The sequence below is a fragment of the Dendrobates tinctorius genome, unplaced genomic scaffold, assembly GCF_039654945.1.
Source record: "Dendrobates tinctorius isolate UK_male_01 unplaced genomic scaffold, ASM3965494v1 ptg000159l, whole genome shotgun sequence".
In the NCBI taxonomy this organism is placed as follows: Eukaryota; Metazoa; Chordata; class Amphibia; order Anura; family Dendrobatidae; genus Dendrobates; species Dendrobates tinctorius.
In genome coordinates this window covers 11,902,332-11,920,762 of record NW_027361826.1, presented here as the reverse complement: position 1 = coordinate 11,920,762, position 18,431 = coordinate 11,902,332, and the positions used below count along the sequence as shown (strand labels likewise).

The following is an 18,431-nucleotide window of genomic DNA, read 5'->3' as shown; positions in this document are numbered from 1 at the left end:
TATGATTGTCCTGAATGACTGATCCGTTTTTTTTATTAGGAAAAGGGGTGAATAAAACCCCTTTCCTTCCTGTAAGCGTGGCACCTCGGACAGTACCCGCTTGTCTATCAGGCTCAGGATTTCTGTTTCTAAGGCCAGTTGTTCTTCGGTCATCTTCCTGATAGGTGTGATGACGACCACGGATTTTGGCTGACGAATAAAGGGGATTTTCAGGCCTTCTTTTAGGATGCTCAGAATCCAGGTGTTGGAGGAGATCTTTTCCCAGGCCTGGAAAAAGAGTGCCAATCTCGCTCCTACTGGAATACTGGCGTCACTGTGGTGACTTTTTGGAGGTGGAGGTGCCTCCACCAAACATAAACCCTGATTCTTTCTTCTTTTTATCCTCCCATCTTCTTCTGTCAGCGGGAGGACGCCCTCTATTGAATCTTCCCCTCCGAAAGGGCTGTCTCCTCTGATCCATAGGGAATCTGGGGAAGCCTTTTTTCTTATCGCCTGCTTTCTCCAGAATATCGTCCAAGTTCTTGCCGAACAGGAATCGGCCATCGCAGGGGAGAGAGCACAATTTGGCCTTGGACTGAAGGTCACCCGGACAGCCTTTAAGCCATAACGCGCGTCTAGCAGCATTTGAGAGTGACGCTGCTCTGGCTGTTAATCGCATAGAGTCCGCCGAGGTATCTGCCAGAAAAGCCGCTGCCCCGTGCAAGAGATACATGTCTGATAAGATCTTCTCTCTTGGGACCCTTGACGCCAGCTTCTCTTCTAACTGCTGCAGCCAGATCATGAGGGAGCGTGCCGTGCAGGTGCCCGCTATCGCCGGCTTAAGACCTCCTGCTGTCGCTTCCCATGCGTGCCTCAAATATGAGTCCGCTTTTTTGTCTAGCGGGTCTCTAAGAACCTCTGCGTCTTCCAAGGGCAGGGCCGACCTTTTGGAAGACCTGGACACCGCTGCATCTATTTTTGGGACTTTGTCCCATATTTCCATATCCTTGTATTCAAAGGGGTATCGCCTCTTAGAAGCGGATGGAAGGGCCCCCGATTTTTCAGGCTTTTTCCACTCCTTCTCAATAAGCGCCTGGATTTTCGCGTTTACTGGAAAGGTTCGTTTTTTCCTCTCCTGAAGCCCCCCAAACATGACGTCCTCTAGGGTTTTAGCCGCCCTTTCTTCCTGTAGGCCCATTGTGGTTCTAATGGCCTTTAGGAGGGCATCTGTATCTTCTACAGGGAAACATGGCTTACCCCCTGTGTCACTATCTGAGGAGTCTGAGGAGGATGATTTTTCCGCCTGAGATGATACTGATGCGGAATCTGAGGGGGAACTAGGGAAATCCTTCCTGCTTTTTTTCCCTTTTTTCAATAAGGACTTAATTGAGCCTTCCATTTCTGACCTGAGGGCAGATATTAGATTGGCTGCGAAACTAGGCGCTTCCTCCGCCATAGTTCGCTGAATGCACGAAGCACAGAGATCTTTTTGCCAGTCTCTTGCTAGGGGAGATTTACATATAGCACAATCCCTATTGTTCTTCTTGCTTCCTGCTTTTCTGGGCCTTTCCTACAGGGTGAAGCATACAATAGAAAAACCCCCTATTAATATACTGCTGACATTCACGAAGATCACTCACCACCCATAATCAAGGGTACCGGATTTGGAGGCTGCGTCGGAGCACCTGACCCGCGCTCTTTGGACCTTGAGGAGTGCCCCGACCTGCGGCTGGGGCGACTGCTGCTTGAATGGCTTCCATGCTTTCTGCCAGAGGGCTGTGAGGGAGGCAGGGACGCTGAACGTTCCTGCTCGGACTCCATCTTGCACCGCCGATCTACCGCTGTCTTTCCCCTTTTAATTTGCATGCCTCCGCCTGGTGAGCGTCTTCCTCCCCTCCCCCCTGCGACCGCCGGCCCAGCGCTTCAGAAAGCCGGCCGGCGTCGCACCCGGCGCCATTACACCGTCGCCTTCTGCTGACGTCAGCCGGCGCACCCAGCATTCCAAGCGCCGCTGACGTCAGCGGCCGGAAGACGCCAGCGTCTCTCCCCTACCACGGGGATTGAGATGCGGCGTGCGCGAGGGGAGGGCGGCGCGGTGGGGGCTTCCCAGAGCCACCGGGATCCCATCCACGCCCGCACGAACCCGGAGCCCCAGGGACCCCGGGGACTGCGCTTCCAGGACCCGACGGCCGGCGCTACAGGTAAGCTACCTGTTCTTCCCGCGCCGGGACGGGCCTGGGTCTTTATCTTTCTCTTCGCCCATGACAGGCACCGCCACAGTGGGATTCCTTCCAGGACAGGAACCCAACTGAAGCGGGGGAGAGGTGCCGCCCCTTATGTCTCAGTAGGTTCCTGTCCTGGCGGGGCGGATCCCTCTCTCAGGTGGTGCTGTCATGGGTGAAGGGAAAACTCTGTTCTTAATTGATTGGAAGGGTTTTGGCCCTGAGGAAAGGTCATGGGAACCCAGGGAGAATATCCACGCACCCCAGATTTTGTCTAAGTTCCTCTCCAGCTGTAGAAAGAGGGGGCATAAAGGGGGGGGTACTGTCACGCTGCTGTCACCTGGGGGCGGGACCTCAGTTTCGACGTCACCTCTTCCGGAGCCGCGGCCGCTCCGGGAGTCCCGTCGGGTGTGCATGCGCAAATCTCGTACTTAGGTTCATGTTTGCACCATGTTCTTTGTGCGCACGGGAACTCTCCTCAGCTCTGTCTCTGGGCCTGTCCTCTCTATGGTATTGGAGGACTTGACCCGGAAGTCCTAGTGATCATATGCTATATCAGGCTACCTCTTCCTATGGGAGGTGCCTGATTATTGTTGTGCTTACTGGCTTGGTCTGCCTTGTCCTTGCCTGGTTGTGCACTGTATTCGGGTCCTCTGCCTTGTGCTCAGTTGTGCCTCCTGGCACACACTCTGATCCTGTCCTCTGCCTTGTGCTCAGTTGTGCCTCCTGGCACAGGCACTGATCCTGTACTCTGTTCCTGTACTCTGTTGCGCCTCCTGGCACATCTGCTGCCTGACTCTGTACTCTGACGTGCTCCTTTGCACGAATCCTGCTTTGCTCGCACCCGGGCGTGATAGTCGGTGCACGCCATGCTCTCGTGTACCCGCTTTGCAGTATCCTGTATCTAGCGCACTCCCGTGTACACGTCTTATGTTCTCCAATACTCTCTGTGCCTCTGTACACTCGCCCTGTACCCTGCGTATCCCTGTGTCCATGCTTTGCACGTTCCCGCAGACACACTCACTCGTGTCTCCTGTGAGCCGGCCACCTGGTGCCAGCAGTCGTGGTACCTTACCCCCTTGGGATTGCCTCTCACACTCCCTGCGTAGGGGGTGGTCCTCACTAGGTCAGCTCGCCCTGGTAGGGTTGGTGCCACGACCCAGAGGGTCCACTCCAGGAGTCGTCACATAAGACATTTAGGGCACCTGTATCTTTCGACGTTGTGGGAACAGTCTGGGGAAGGCCCTTTTCTGTGCCCAATGACTTTTACCAGTGCATAAAGCAAGGTCCATAAAGACACGGTTGGGTGACTTTGGTGTGGAAGAACATGACCTCAACCCCAACCAACACTCATTGGGAAGAGCTGGAATGTTGATTGCGATGAGCTGGATTGTTGATTGCGATCAAGCCCCTTTGCATGTACCATTTCTAATTATTAGTGTGACTTCTTAGACCAGTCGGCCAGAATCTGGCACTAGGCTATGTGCGAATAGGACACGTCCACTGTGTAGTTTCCTCAACGGAAATCCACTGCAAAAATTAGATCTTGATGCAGAAATTTTTCAGATTTCACCACAATTGGCGCTTTGCATGGCAATAGTTAAATTGGCAGCGTTGGTCAATTAACATCACATATTGTCTCCATAGTGTGTGCATGTGATTGTGTAAAGTCTCACCGTGCTGCCACAGTAATATGCAGCAGATCATACAAGTTGTGATCACATACCCTTACAATAACCGTGCACTGTGTACAGACATCTACGGACACTCACCTGTCTACCTCCTCTTTACTCATGGAAGCAAAGGTAAAACACTCGGTTACGCCATTGACAGCCAGCAAGAGAACGTAGAGACAGTAGAAGCGCAGGAGCACAGGACCTGGAATACACAGATCTAGAGGTATTTGTATATTCATAGAATTCATCTACATTCAACTTGTGATCATTATTCCTACTGGAGACTTGAAAAATCGAAGTGACCACAAAGAAAGCGGAAAAGTGGTGTAATGGCTGAACTGTAAGAGAGAGAGAAGCCAATGACTGCTCCATGTCACCTCTTTCTTCTTAGAGGGGTTGTTCACTACTTTTAGAGTGATTGCCTATCCTTAGGACAGGTCATCAATATCAGATTGGTGGGGGTGTGACACCCGTCACCTCAGCCGATCAGCTGTTTCCGATGTGATCAGTTGCGGAGCTGCACAACACAGCTCCACCAACTGTACCGTCTATTGGCCTAGTCGAATAAATAGGGGTGGGTGTGCGGTGCCCCGCTATGGACACCATACAGCTGACGGAGTGGTGCTCTTCCCCTTATAACTCATCACATCCAGCTACTGATACCGATACCAGCTGATCGGCAGGGTGCCAGGTGTAACTCCCCCAACAATCTGATATTGATGCCCATTCCAAAGGGTCCCGTAACACATAGCGACTCACCAGCGATCCCGACAACGATATCAACTTGTCAGGATCGCTGGTGTGTCGCTACATGATCGCTGGTGAGCTGCCAAACAGGCAGCTTCATCAGCGATCAGCACCAGCAACGACGAGCGCTCGCGTCGCTGTGTAGCTTAGATACCAGCGCGCTGGTGCAGGGAGCTGGTAACCAAGATAAACAGCGGGTTTCTAAGCGCGGCGCTTAGAAACCCGCTGTTTACCTTGGTTACAAGCTCCAGCTCGCTGGTCTCCTGCCTGCCACACGCAGCGATGCGTGCTGGCCAGCGGGAGACCAACGAGCAAAAAAAATGTCCACCCCTTTCCACAACGATCAGCGAGGGGGGCCAGTCGCTTATAGGTGAAAAATGAGGATGAATGAACTCATGGAGATCAACATCCAACACTGCGGAGACACCATCACATGTTTCTCGACGCAGTGATTCTAGAGCAATGCCCCCATCCCTTATGGGAAATATGTAAAAACATGCAAAACACAAGCCGCGGAGACACCATCACATGTTTCTCAACGCAAGCAATGACTAGCCAGGTCTTTCCCCGGGAAGGAACAACCACGGGAAGGGCAGTCTCCAATGAAGGAAACCACCTATGCCAAAACATGGTATCCATCCACAGACAGCTGTTTCGGGGTATTGCTCCTCATCAGTGTGGAGTAGGAAACTGGCCAGTAGGAGCAATGTCTAGTAGAAGACTGTGAAAAATGAGGATGAATGAACTCATGGAGATCAACATCCAACACTGCGGAGACACCATCACGTTTCTCAACGCAGTGATTCTAGAGCAATGCCCCCATCCCTTATGGGAAATATGTAAAAACATGCAAAACACAAGCCACGGAGACACCATCACATGTTTCTCAACGCAAGCAATGACAAGCCAGGTCTTTCCCTGAGAAGGAACAACCACAGGAAGGGCAGTCTCCAATGAAGGAAACCACCTATGCCAAAGTATTAAGTTACGTACCGGTAACGATATTTTTCGGAAGCCCATGACAGCCCCACGAGAGAGGGGATCCGCCCTTCAGGAACAGGAAACCTACAGATACAAAAGGGCGGCACCTCTCCCACGCATCAGTTGGATTACAGAGCTTGAGAGGCTACCATGGTTAGTACACAGCATATAATATATACAACCTATCTATCCTATTTACCAAAACATTTTTTTTTTTTTTTTTTACACTATCTCCCACATAAGGTAATTTCGTGAACAATCTTCTAAAGGAGTGTACCCCTATATGTGAACAAGGGAGGGAACTAAGGGTGCTGTCATGGGCTTCCGAAAAATACCATTACCGGTACATAACTTAATACTTTATTCGGACTCCCATGACAGCACCACGAGAGAATTACAGAGATGTAAAACTAATTTAGGGAGGAACTACAGCCTGCAGCACCCTTAGCCCAAAGGTGAGATCTGAGGTGGCACCCATGTCTAACCGATAGTGGTTAAAAAAGGTGGAAGGAGATGACCAGGTGGCCGCCTTACATATCTGGTTAATTGACACTCCCGATCTCTCTGCCCAAGATGATGCCATGGCACGAGTGGAATGCGCCTTCAAATTCTGTGGAGCCGAACCACCACCTGCTGTGTAGGCAGGAGAGATAGCCTCCCTAATCCACCTTGCTAACGTGCGTTTTGATACTCTACAACCTTTCCTGGGACCTTGGAAGGATAGGAATAATGCATTCTCCTTTTTCCAAGGATCCGTGGCTGATAAATATTTAAGTAAGCATCTCCTAACATCTAATGCCTGAAGTTTTTGTTCCTTAGGATTGGTCGGATTAGGGAGGAAAGAAGGCAGAACTATCTCTTGTGTCCTGTGAAAGTGTGATGCTACTTTGAGAAGGTATGCAGGGTCCGGCCTTAGGATTACTCTATCCTGTAAGAACTCTGTGTAAGGGGGCAATCTGGAAAGTGCCTGTATGTCGCTTACTCTACGTGCGGATGTTATCGCCACCAGAAAAGCTGCCTTAAGAGATATAATCTTTAATGAGGCCGAATCCAGAGGTTCAAATGGTCTTTCTGTCATGGCCGTAAGGACTAAATTTAAGTCCCAAGGTACACATCTGTCTTTGTGTATGGGTCTCGATCTAGCCGCTGCTTTGATGAACCTCGCTACCCAATAGTTATTGGCAATATCACATGCAAACAGGGCCCCTAAGGCTGAAACCTGTACTTTTAATGTACTTGTGGAGAGACCTAATTCGAGACCCCTCTGGAGAAATTCCAGAATTTGTTTCGTGGGAATTCCGTCCCTGACATCAAACTGAAAGGTGGACAGGAATCGCCTCCAGGTTCTAGCATAGATGTTTGTTGTAGTTTGTTTTCTGCTTTTTAGGAGGATATCAATTAAATTTTTGGAGAACCCTCTATCGTTTAATAGTGTCCTCTCAAACACCACGCCGTCAAATGGAGTCCCACTACCTGTGGGTGGCTGACTGGCCTCTGGTAGAGGAGATCCGGAAGGTTCGGCAGTACCCAGGGATCGCATACAGACATGGTCCTCAACCATGCGAACCAGGTCCTCCTGGGCCAAAAGGGGGCAATTAATATGACCCTTGCCCGATCTTCCCTGATCTTCCTTACTACCAGAGGTAGGAGATTTAATGGCGGAAAGGCATATGCTAGAGAGAAGTCCCATCTTATCAGGAGGGAATCCACTGCCAGAGGATTTTCCCTGGGATTCAGAGCAGAACAATTTTTCTTTCCTGTTTTCTCTGGTGGCAAAGAGGTCTACCTCCGGCTGACCCCATTTGCGGACAATCTGGTGGTAAATATCCATGTTTAAAGCCAATTCTCCTTGCCTTTAGTTCCCTGCGGCTTAGAAAGTCTGCCTTCACGTTGTCTTTTCCCCTGATGTGGAGCCCAGTTAAAGATCGAAAATTTTTCTCGGCTATCTGAAGGAGACGTTCCGTTATCTGCATCAGAGCGAGTTCCACCTTGGTGGTTGACATAGGCTACTGCTGCTACCTGGTTGTCCGAGAGTATCCTCACATAATGGCCCTGTAGGTACATAATGAGTCTCTTGACTGCCAACTCAATCGCCAATAGCTCCCTCTGGTTAGATGAGGTCTCAGCATCGGAGTCCCAATGTCCCTGTACCACTATGTCCCCCATATGGGCCCCCCAACCAAAAGGACTAGCGTCTGTGGTTATAATTCGGGTTATCTGCGTCACCCAGGGCACCCCCGAGGCTAAGTTTCCATCATCGAGCCACCACCTAAGAGATGTAAGAGACGAGGGGCTTAGCAATACTTGACCCTGTAAGGAGCCTTCTAAGGCCCTGCTATTAACCAGGACGTCTTTCTGAAGGGCCCTAGTGTGGAATTGTGCCCACTTGACTGCTGGGATACATGAGGTTAGAGAGCCTAACAGAGACATGGCCTGCCTGAGGGTCATGGAGGGATTATCAATTGCCCGAAGAACCTGCTGCTGTATCTGTTGTAATTTATCTAATGGTAACAGACACTGCTGAGTTTCTGAATTTAATAGCAAGCCTAGAAACTTCTGGACCCTTAAGGGCTGAAAACGGGATTTTTCAGATCGCAATTTATTATCCAGCCGAGGTTCTCTAATCTGGACTTAGCTCTCTCTATCTGGGATAGACAATGGCCCACCGAATTTCCCACAATCAAAAAATCATCTAAGTATGGGACAATTAAGATGTCAACTTCCCGTAAATGAGCCATAACTTCGACCACTATTTTTGTAAATACCCAGGGCGCTGCTGAGAGACCAAAGGGAAGGGCTCTATACTGATAATGACGGACTATACCGTCTATTGAAACCGCCACTCTCAGGAACTGCTGGAAATCTGCGTGGATTGGTACATGATAGTACGCGTCTTTCAAGTCCATGACTGCCATAAAAACACCCTTCAAAACAGCATTTTTATTGTTGAATTGATGGATTCCATCTTAAAGGTGCGATTAACCAAAAACTCATTAAAGGAAGCGTAAATTAATAATCGTTCTAAATGTTTTATCCGGTTTTTGGATTAGGAATAAGGGAGAGTAGAACCCTCTACCTCACTCAGATTCCGGAACCTCTATCAGGACGTTTTTCTGACACAGGCTCAAGACCTCTGCTTCTAAAGCAGCCCGTTCGAGGGGTGAAGCTCTTAAGGGAGTTGGTTTAAAGGTATCTCATGGGACCTGAGTGAACTCCAACCTAAGCCCGGTGGATATTACATTGCGCACCCAGTCACTATTAGTGATCTGTAACCATGCTGGGAGGAAGGATGACAGTCTACCCCCCACGGGAATTGCTAGTCATTGATTCTGTCTCTTTCGTTCTCTCGACGAGCGCCTGAACATGAAGCCCGTACCTCTTCTTCTTCTATCCTCCCATCTGGGACGGTCTCTATTAGGTGAAGGATTGCGCCTTCTCCCCTGACCGAATCTCCTTCTATTAAATGGACGTCGGTAGGACGCAGACCAAAGATTTGGGAATTTTTTCTTATCATCCCCGGCCTTCTCAAGCAGTTCGTCCAGGACTACACCGAACAAATATTCCCCCTCAAACGGGATAGTAGAGTTTCGCCCTGGATTGAATATCTCCCGGCCAGCACTTTAGCCACAGGGCTCTACGAGCCGCATTAGAGAGTCCTGCTGTCCTGGTGGCCATTCTTACTGCATCAGCCGAGGCATCCACCAGGAAGGCTGCGCCCTCCTGGATTATTGGTAGGGCCCCAAGAATTGTCTGTCTAGACGTTCCCTGTTTTAACTGAGCCTCAAACTGGTCCAACCAGACCATCATGGACCTGGCCGTGCATGTTGACGCTACTGCTGGTCTTAAGGAACCGGCTGCCATCTCCCAGGTATTTTTAAGGAAGGTATCTGCCTTCCTGTCTAGAGGATCTTTAAGGGACCCCATGTCTTCAAAGGGTAGTGAGGACCATTTTGATGCCTTCGCAATGGCTGCATCTAATATGGGGGCCTTGTCCCAAGTATTCACTGTCGGATCGTCAAAGGGATATCTACGCTTGAGGGCTGGCGGTAGCGACCCTCTTTTATCTGTTTTTTTCCACTCTCTGCGGATCAGATCCTGAATTTTTTCATTCAATGGGAAGACTCTTCGCTTCCTCTGCTCCAGCCCCCCGAACATGACATCCTGCATGGATAACTGGGGCTTAGGCTCCTCCACTTCCATTGTCCCTCTGACCGCTTTTACTAGCTTGTCTACTCGGTCAAGCGGCAGGCAAAACCGACCCGAGTCCTCTTCTTCTGAGGAGGACGAGGGAGATGAAACATGGAAGCCCTTGCTTCTCCTCCATTCTGCCGAAGAGTCAGACTCCACAGGGTCCCCACCCCTTAGACTTTCTGGTTGGGACATGGATTTCAGGGTTTCCTTCATCTCAGCCCTGACTATGTCCCTTAAAGTCGCAGCTACCACAGGCGACTCCTCCGCTACCGTCTGATGGATACAGGGGAGACACAACCTTTTGGGGCATGAGTCTGGTAACGGGCATGCACAGAGTGCGCATTCCCTGTGTTTGTTTTTACTCGTAGCTTTCTTTCCCTAGAATAAAACACAGAAGGAGGCCCCGTCACTGAGTGAACATTCACGAAGATCACTTACCAGTGCCGCAATTAAGTACCGGAGAATGAGGGGGGTTTTTCTCAGTCGCTGCTCCTGTCTGTCTAGAGGAGCTTTTATGACTGTGTTGGTCACTTCGTCCAGCATGCTCCTTACTGTCGCGGGACTCCGTTTTCTTCTGTTTGACCTGCCGAAGTTCCTCAAGGGGCGGCAATGATGATTGTCGCTGCTGCCGCCGTTGCTGCTGCTTCTCCTGATTGCTCTCCATTACTGCGTGCATAATGTGGCCAAAGCACGGAACCCATGTAGGGGCCTGCTTATATACCCCTCCTCCTCCGGATAGGCAGCTACCAGCCGCGCCCCCCTTAATTGGGCCCCCTCCCAGCTTGCCCAGCCACCGGTCGGTGGTCCAGCGCTTACCGGCGCCCTTCCTGATGGGCGCCGCCATCTTGTGCCTCCGCGCCTGCGCAGTAGCGCCGCGACCCGGAAGCGCTGCCAGGTTCCGCCCCCAACGTCACCGCGACCCCTGCACGTGACCGGAAGTGACGCGGGACGCCCGGGCGCTCCTTATACAGCGCTCCCCGCCCGGCACCATGCAGCCACGCCGTCCACCGACCCTGCGACCGCGCCGCTGACCGGGGGACCCGGAGGGCATACTCACCGGCGGCGCCTGTCTCTTCACTGGAGACAGCCATCCTCCGGACGCTGCTCCCTGCCATCCACGCCACCGCTGTGCGCCCATCCAGGACCACCGTGGCGTCTTCCAGGAGCTCCGCACCGGCCGAGGTAGGAGACCCCCCCGCTACCTGCAGCGGCTGGCCGGCCTGGGCATCCGGAATTTCATCTGTAGGATCCCGTCCCCCCAGGAACAGGAAACCAACTAATGCGTGGGAGAAGTGCCGCCCTTTTGTATCTGTAGGTTTCCTGTTCCTGAAGGGCGGATCCCCTCTCTCGTGGTGCTGTCATGGGAGTCCGAATAAAACATGGTATCCATCCACAGACAGCTGTTTCGGAGTATTGCCCCTCATCAGCAATTGGCTGCACATCCAGTTGGAAGAATGTCTCAAGTGGGGTACCACAGGGCTCTGTCCTGGGCCCTGTATTGTTCAACATCTTTATCAACGATTTAGATGTAGGAATTGAGGGTAAACTGATTAAATTTGCTGATGACACAAAGCTAGGAGGGATAGCTAATACTAGAGAAGAGAGAGGGAGGATTCAAAAAGATATAAATAAACTGGAGAAGTGGGCAGCAACTAACAGAATTGTTTTTAACAGGGAGAAATGCAAAGTACTAAATCTGGGCAATAAAAATGAAAAAAGCATATACAGAATGGGAGGAATAGGGCTAAGTGACAGCACATGTGAAAAAGACTTGGGTATACTAATAGATCACAGACTGAATATGAGTCAACAGTGTGATGCAGCAGCAAAAAAGGCAAATGCAATTCTAGGATGTATTAACAGAAGCATACAGTCTAGATCACGTGAAGTCATTATTTCCCTCTACTCCTCTTTGGTCAGACCTCATCTGGAATACTGTGTCCAGTTTTGGGCACCACATTTTAAAAAAGACATCAACAAACTGGAGCAAGTTCAGAAAAGAGCGACCAGAATGGTGACCGGTCTGCAAACCCTGTCTTATGAGGAAAGGTGGCAGGATTTGGGAATGTTTAGTTTGCAAAAGAGAAGACTGAGAGGAGACTTAATAGCTGTCTACAAATATCTAAAGGGCTGTCACATTGTAGAAGGATCAACTTTATTCTCATTTGCACAAGGAAAGACTAGAAGCAATGGGATGAAACTGAATGGGAGGAGACACAGATTAGATATTAGAAAATTTTTTTTGACAGAGTGATCAATGAGTGGAACAGGCTGCCATGAAAAGTGGTGAGTTCTCCTTCAATGGAAGTCTTCAAACAGAGGCTGGACAGACATCTGACTGGGATGATTTAGCGAATCCTGCTTTGAGCAGGGGGTTGGACCAGATGGCCCAGGAGGTCCCTTCCAACTCTACGATTCTATGATTCATTGCTCTAAAATCACTGCGTTGAGAAACATGTGATGGTGTCTCCGCAGTGTTGGATGTTGATCTCCATGAGTTCACTCATCCTCATTTTTCACAGTCTTCTACTAGACATTGCTCCTACTGGCCAGTTTCCTACTCCACACTGATGAGGGGCAATACCCAGAAACAGCTATCTGTGGATGGATACCATGTTTTGGCATAGGTGGTTTCCTTCATTGGAGACTGCCCTTCCCATGGTTGTTCCTTCCCGGGGAAAGACCTGGCTAGTCATTGCTTGCGTTGAGAAACATGTGATGGTGTCTCCGCGGCTTGTGTTTTGCAGGTCGCTGATAGGTGTCACACACAGCGATCTCGCTGGTGAGATTGCTGTTGCGTCACAAAACTTGTGACTCAGCAGCGATCTCGCTAGCGAGATCGCTGTGTGTGACAGGGGCTTAAGAGTACGTCATCAAAAGTAAAATGTAGTGGACAACTTCATGAAAGGAGATGTTTGTAAGAAAGAAACAAAAACAGGAATCTAAGTGTCACTTTAATTACATGTTGTTGTGCTTGCCGGCGCTCACCTGGGGTCCTCCTCCAGCCGGCGCCCCTCCTCTCCGCTCTCGCTCCGTCCCCTCTCTGGCTTTGCAGGGGTTCGGCGCGTCGGAGGCCCGCGCATGCGCGCTCGCTCTTCCTCGGCCTCTGTGCATCATGGGGGCACGTGACCCGGTGGCTCCGCCCCCATCATGGCGGCGCCCACCGGGTATTTCAGTCGGGCGTCGGGACAGGTAAGACGCCTGTTTGTCTTAGTCCGTGGCGCCGCTATCCTTGCGCAGCGTCACCCCTGGCCATCAGGTCCCCACGCACCCTCTGTGCTGCGCTCTCCTGTATCTCAGCCTTTGTCCCCGTCTGTAGCCTGCTCCCGTGTCTCCCTGTCGCTGCCTACCGTCCTCCTTGGTTCCTCTGTTTCCTCCTCCTGTGTTCCCGTGCCGGTCCCTGTACCTCTGCCCTATTGTTACCTCCCTTCTGTATTTACGCTCCTTCCCCTGTCACATTCCTTGTCTCATTTCCCAGGCCCAGCCTTTCCTAATCCCCTTTCCCTCATCTCCCTTTCAGCTTCTGGTCCCGGTTCCGTCCTGACCCTTCGGGCTTCCACAGCCTGCCTCCTGCTTCGTTGGATCTGCGCTACCCCTCGTATACCTTTCTCCACTCTGATCTGATCTGCTCTCCTGTATTTACCCCGGGTCGTCCCTTTGGTTCCGGCTGTCGTGGTTCCATCTCCCTTGGGCCTGCCCCTAACACTCCCTGTATAGGGGGTGGGCATCACCTGGTCCGCTCGCCCTCGGGGGCTCTGGAGCCACGACCCAGAGGGTCCACTCTCGGGTTTTCTACCTAGAAATCCTAACACATGTCATTTACATGCTACATTTTTCTCTAGTCACATCCAAAGCTGCAGTCAAACATTTGCTAGCCACTTGTGGAAACAGAAGGAGGTTGATCCTTATCCCATGAGACACGGTAGCTTGGCGTAGGCTGTAATGACCCAACACTCCAGTTCCTGACTGAACACAAGGTCATACCATCTTCCGATCTGTCTCAGTTCTGTACTTTAAATTCAGCTTTGGTTGTGATAAGGGAAGAAAACATAAGCATGGTGCAAAGTCACATGTTGGAAAAGTGATTTTTTGACACTTACTGATATATAGTACAGAATCATAGAATAGAATCATAGAATCGTAGAGTTGGAAGGGACCTCCTGGGCCATCTGGTCCAACCCCCTGCTCAAAGCAGGATTCGCTAAATCATCCCAGTTAGATGTCTGTCCAGCCTCTGTTTGAAGACTTCCATTGAAGGAGAACTCACCACTTCTCGTGGCAGCCTGTTCCACTCATTGATCACTCTAACTGTCAAAAAGTTTTTTCTAATATCTAATCTGTGTCTCCTCCCATTCAGCTTCATCCCATTGCTTCTAGTCTTTCCTTGTGCAAATGAGAATAAAGTTGATCCTTCTACAATGTGACAGCCCTTTAGATATTTGTAGACAGCTATTAAGTCTCCTCTCAGTCTTCTCTTTTGCAAACTAAACATTCCCAAATCCTGCAACCTTTCCTCATAAGACAGGTTTGTCTCCGGCTTGTGAGTGCAGCCTCAATGACCTCCTGGTCCTCAAAATTATCACCGACGCAGAAGTACGAGACCAGACCTGTCAATCAACCGCCTCCTATCGAAAATCAGCTTTCCTTTGTGCAGGTTATTTTTTTTTTCAATTGGAGAAGATTTATGTACAGCTCTGATCACATTTGCAGTGGCAATTTTGAGAACAAGTCTGGTTCCTTCAGAGCTGAAATCAGACGATTTGCATTCCTCAGAAGGCTGGTCTTTACAGAAAACCCTATCCAGATACCCGAACACGGTCATCACTGCTACAATGAAGTGATTAGGAGCTTCTCCGTCCAGAACAGTGTGCACGGATTCCATTAACAACCCGCAGAATATTTAGAGTGCAGCTCCGGAGTGTTATACAAGCCGTAACTTAGAAATCATCACTCAAGCTCATAGACTTGGGAAGGGATAACCCCTCAATCGCACACAGTTTTATGACACATGACCACTTGCCATCCTTACCAGAGCCACCACTAAGCAGGGATCCACCATAAATATCCAATGCCAGCTGCGAGTAGGCATATCCGAAGGTAATGATAACCAGACCAATCAACGTCACCAGCTTCAGGAGAGACTCCAATACTTCAGATGCGGCAGCCATCTCCTCCTTTTGCCATGATATAAGAGGATAAATGGATGTTTTACCAGCACAAGGCGACTTTTCAGCATTATTTTAGACAATTTCACTTACCTTCCTTTGATTTTTGACAGTTTTTCCTCTTTCTAACACCTTAGAGAAATAAACATAGAAGCTTTCCTCTATAGGTAAGAAGACAAACCGCGCCACCAGAGATCCCAAGTTATTCACTATGTCGTACACGCCTGGGAAAAGACAAAAGTCATAAGATATCAATGCAGCTTATTAAAAGGTTTTATATAAAGTGTCCAAAAATTCAATATAATAAGAATCTATACATTTACTGTACATAAAAAATATTTACATTCACCCATTAGTTCTACCTGTGCATTTAGATGGGTGGAGAATGGATGAACGGCTGAAGACAAGAATGTCGGAGATCTCTCAAAGAACGAGCAGAACGCTTGTTTCCCGGTGGATGGATCTTTTCTATTGGCATAAATATCATAGTAATCAACAGCACGTTGGCCCTTGTAAACAGGAGATGTGCGCCGAGAACAATGTTGGACAGGGACGTAACGATTTGGTTCTGTTCCCAGTAGTTTTTGTTGGCCTGTGTAAACAGGTAAGTCAATGATCGCTGATCAGCTAGCTTGTAGTTGATTGTTGCTCGTTAAGGGACCAAAATCAACCCATTTATATGCACCATAAAGCCACTGAGAAAATCTTATCAGGTACAACACTTAATGAGGGGGTGATCAGCTACATGGCCTGGAGACCCACTCTGGGAGACTTGGAGGCCTTTGAGATAAATGGCCATTGTCGTTGGTCAAGGTTGGAACCAGTCTACAAGAACTGGAGCCTCCATCTATGATATTCTTATTCCGTATGAGAAAGGGTCTTCTCATGAAGTCCACCTATTTAAACACTAATTCTACATCAGTGGTCACCAAGCTGAAATGTCCTACAGGCTTCATGTTTTGCATAACTAAATTAGTTATTGTAAGCTTCTATATGATATAAGGCCACCAGGCCAGTCCTCCGTAGTCCTACCTCATCCAAAGGCAGAATGGGACAGATTTACTAATCCAACCGAGCCAGAGTTCTGCCCATGCCATTCTCCACAGTTAGCGTTTTGGATACATTTGTGGGGGGGCATGGTTTGAGAAAATGGGCAAGGCCTGGCTGCAAAGTGGCCATTGCTAAAGTTATGTCACGACACAGAAAAATGTTAATGCAAAAAAAACCAAACAAAAATAAACCAACAAAAAACCGGATTGATAGTACATGTTGTTAAATGCTAAATAATAAACCTGATATCTGACATGTTAGTGAAGGTTGGCTGATATGCCTTTCCCTATCTGTATTGTAGGAGCCTGAGGAAGGAGCTGGATCAGCTAAGGCCTCTTTCACACATCCGGCTTTTGTAATCCGGCACGATGCGGCAAAATTTTTAATAACCGGATCCAGCACCGGATCCGGTTTTGTCCCTTAAGCTTTCATGGTCGCCGCATCGTGCCGGATAGTTATGCGTCGTGTCCGGTTGTTGCCGGACACGGCAAAAATTAGCCGTCCGGCATCTGCAAAAAACGTTCTCTGCAACGTTTTTTGTCAGCGACGGACCAGCTTTTTCCACAGCGCATGCCCGGACTGTGAATTTTAACCCCACAAGTGCTCGGCGAGAGAGATCTCTCTCTGTCACCCGGACACTTGTGAGAGATCTCTCTCGCCGGGCACTTGTGGGGTTAACACTCACAGTGTCTGGGTGAGAGAGAGATCTCTCTGTGGGGTTAACCCCACAAGTGCCCGGCAAGAGAGAGAGATTCTCTCGCCTGGATACTGAGAGTTAACCCCACATGTCTCTCTCTCTCTCTCTCCACCCCCCTCTCCCCTCCCCTCCCTTTCAGCAGCAGTCTCTCTCAGCAGCTGCCTCTGTCCACCGGTGTATATGTTCCTCCTGCGGCTCCTTTAAATCACGTCTAAGCCGTATCAGACGCCGCACACACATCCGGTGTCACGGCTGCAGGCCGGATCCGGCGGCCCGGCTTTTCGCCGCACGCCGCCGGACCCCACACACCGGATGTGTGAAAGTAGCCTTATTAACACATAGCTCGAACAGAAAAGTTTTTAAAAAAACAGAAAAAAAAAGGCAAATTGGACATTATTTCAAACAAAACTCCAGTGATGGGCAGGACAAAATTGTTGGCACCCTCATCTTAATATTTGGTTGCACGCCCTTTGGAATAATTAACTGCAATCAATCGCTTCCTATAACCATCCACAAGCTTCTTACCCCTCTCAAATGGAATGGAGGACCACTCGTCTTTTGAAAACTGCTCCTGGTCTCTTATATCTGAAGGTGCCTTCTCCCAACAGCAATTTATATATCTCTCCATGGGTCTTCAATGAGATTTAGATCCTGACTCATTGCTTCCAGACTTCAGAACTCTCCAGCGATTTATTTCCATCCATTTCTGGGTGCTTCTTGAAGTATGTTTGGTGTTATTGTCTTGCTGGAAGACCCATGACCTAGGAAGCAAACTCAGCTTTCTGACACTGAGCACTACATTGCCACCCAAATCAATTGGTAATCTTGAAATTTCATGATGCCTTGCACACAGTCAAGGCACCCAGGGCGAGAGGCAGCAAAACAACCCCAAGACATCTTTGAACCTCCACCATATTTTCAGCAAACAGTAGAATGATGCGCGTTACTAAAAAGCTCTATCTTGTGTAGTGCCACGGTGTTCACACCTTGCAGTAATGAGGCAGTGACCCAGGAAAGTTCAGAGCAAACTTATTTAATGTCCAAACAACTCAACATGAACAGCACACAGTATCCTCCAGATCGCAGCCGGGGCGTCAAAACAGTCCGTATCTGAGACCGGTTGCCGAGGGCGACTGCACCACCATGCTGCGGTGCCAGGTGTTTGCTTCTCTTGGCTCTGTGTTACCTCACACAAGCCGGCTGTTGCAGAGCCTCCTGCTCTGCCGTGTGATGGAGTCAGCTTACGCTGAGTCGTTTTCTTTAGAGTGCACCCACCCACCTAGGGCGAGTTGACCTTGTGAGGAACCACCCCCTATACAGGGAGTGTCAGGGGCAAGATCAAGGGGGTGAGCCACCACGACTGCAGGAACCAGACGGCCGGCTCAGGTAGACACTAAATACGAGTGTCTGACGATAAAGGACGTGCAGGAAACAAGACAAGATAAGACATGAATTCAAGGTATCTTCATTAAGGCGAACTCAGGGTTAGATCAGGTGCAAAACGTGATAACAGGAAAACACAGCAAGGTGCATGCGAGGGCACGCCACGGTCCATGGCATGGTACGTGCCAGGTGGCACGCCTGGGTACAGGCAAGGGCTCAATGGTATCGGACTCCGGACCGCTGGCAACAATGGACAGGATCAAGGCATCAGGCTGCGGACATCAGCTCCGGACATCAGGCCGCAGTCGTCAGGCTTACGATCTCTGGCAGCGATCGGCAG

General features: G+C 49.7%; 1 protein-coding gene across 5 annotated transcripts in view; it reads right to left on the bottom strand.

Annotated features, from left to right (window-relative positions):
- Positions 1-18,431, bottom strand: part of LOC141052316 (man(5)GlcNAc(2)-PP-dolichol translocation protein RFT1-like) — an 85,291-nt gene that overhangs the window by 43,665 nt on the left and 23,195 nt on the right. For all 5 annotated transcript variants that reach the window (XR_012220778.1, XR_012220779.1, XM_073549530.1 and 2 more), the window contains exons 9-11: positions 15,055-15,185; positions 14,826-14,970; positions 3,974-4,079 (exon numbers count right to left, since the gene is read on the bottom strand). Coding sequence is in view for 3 of the 5 variants with exons in the window: in XM_073549530.1 (XP_073405631.1) it covers positions 3,974-4,079; positions 14,826-14,970; positions 15,055-15,185 (382 nt within the window). In the remaining 2 variants the exon portion in view is untranslated. The remainder of the gene's footprint in view (positions 1-3,973; positions 4,080-14,825; positions 14,971-15,054; positions 15,186-18,431) is intronic.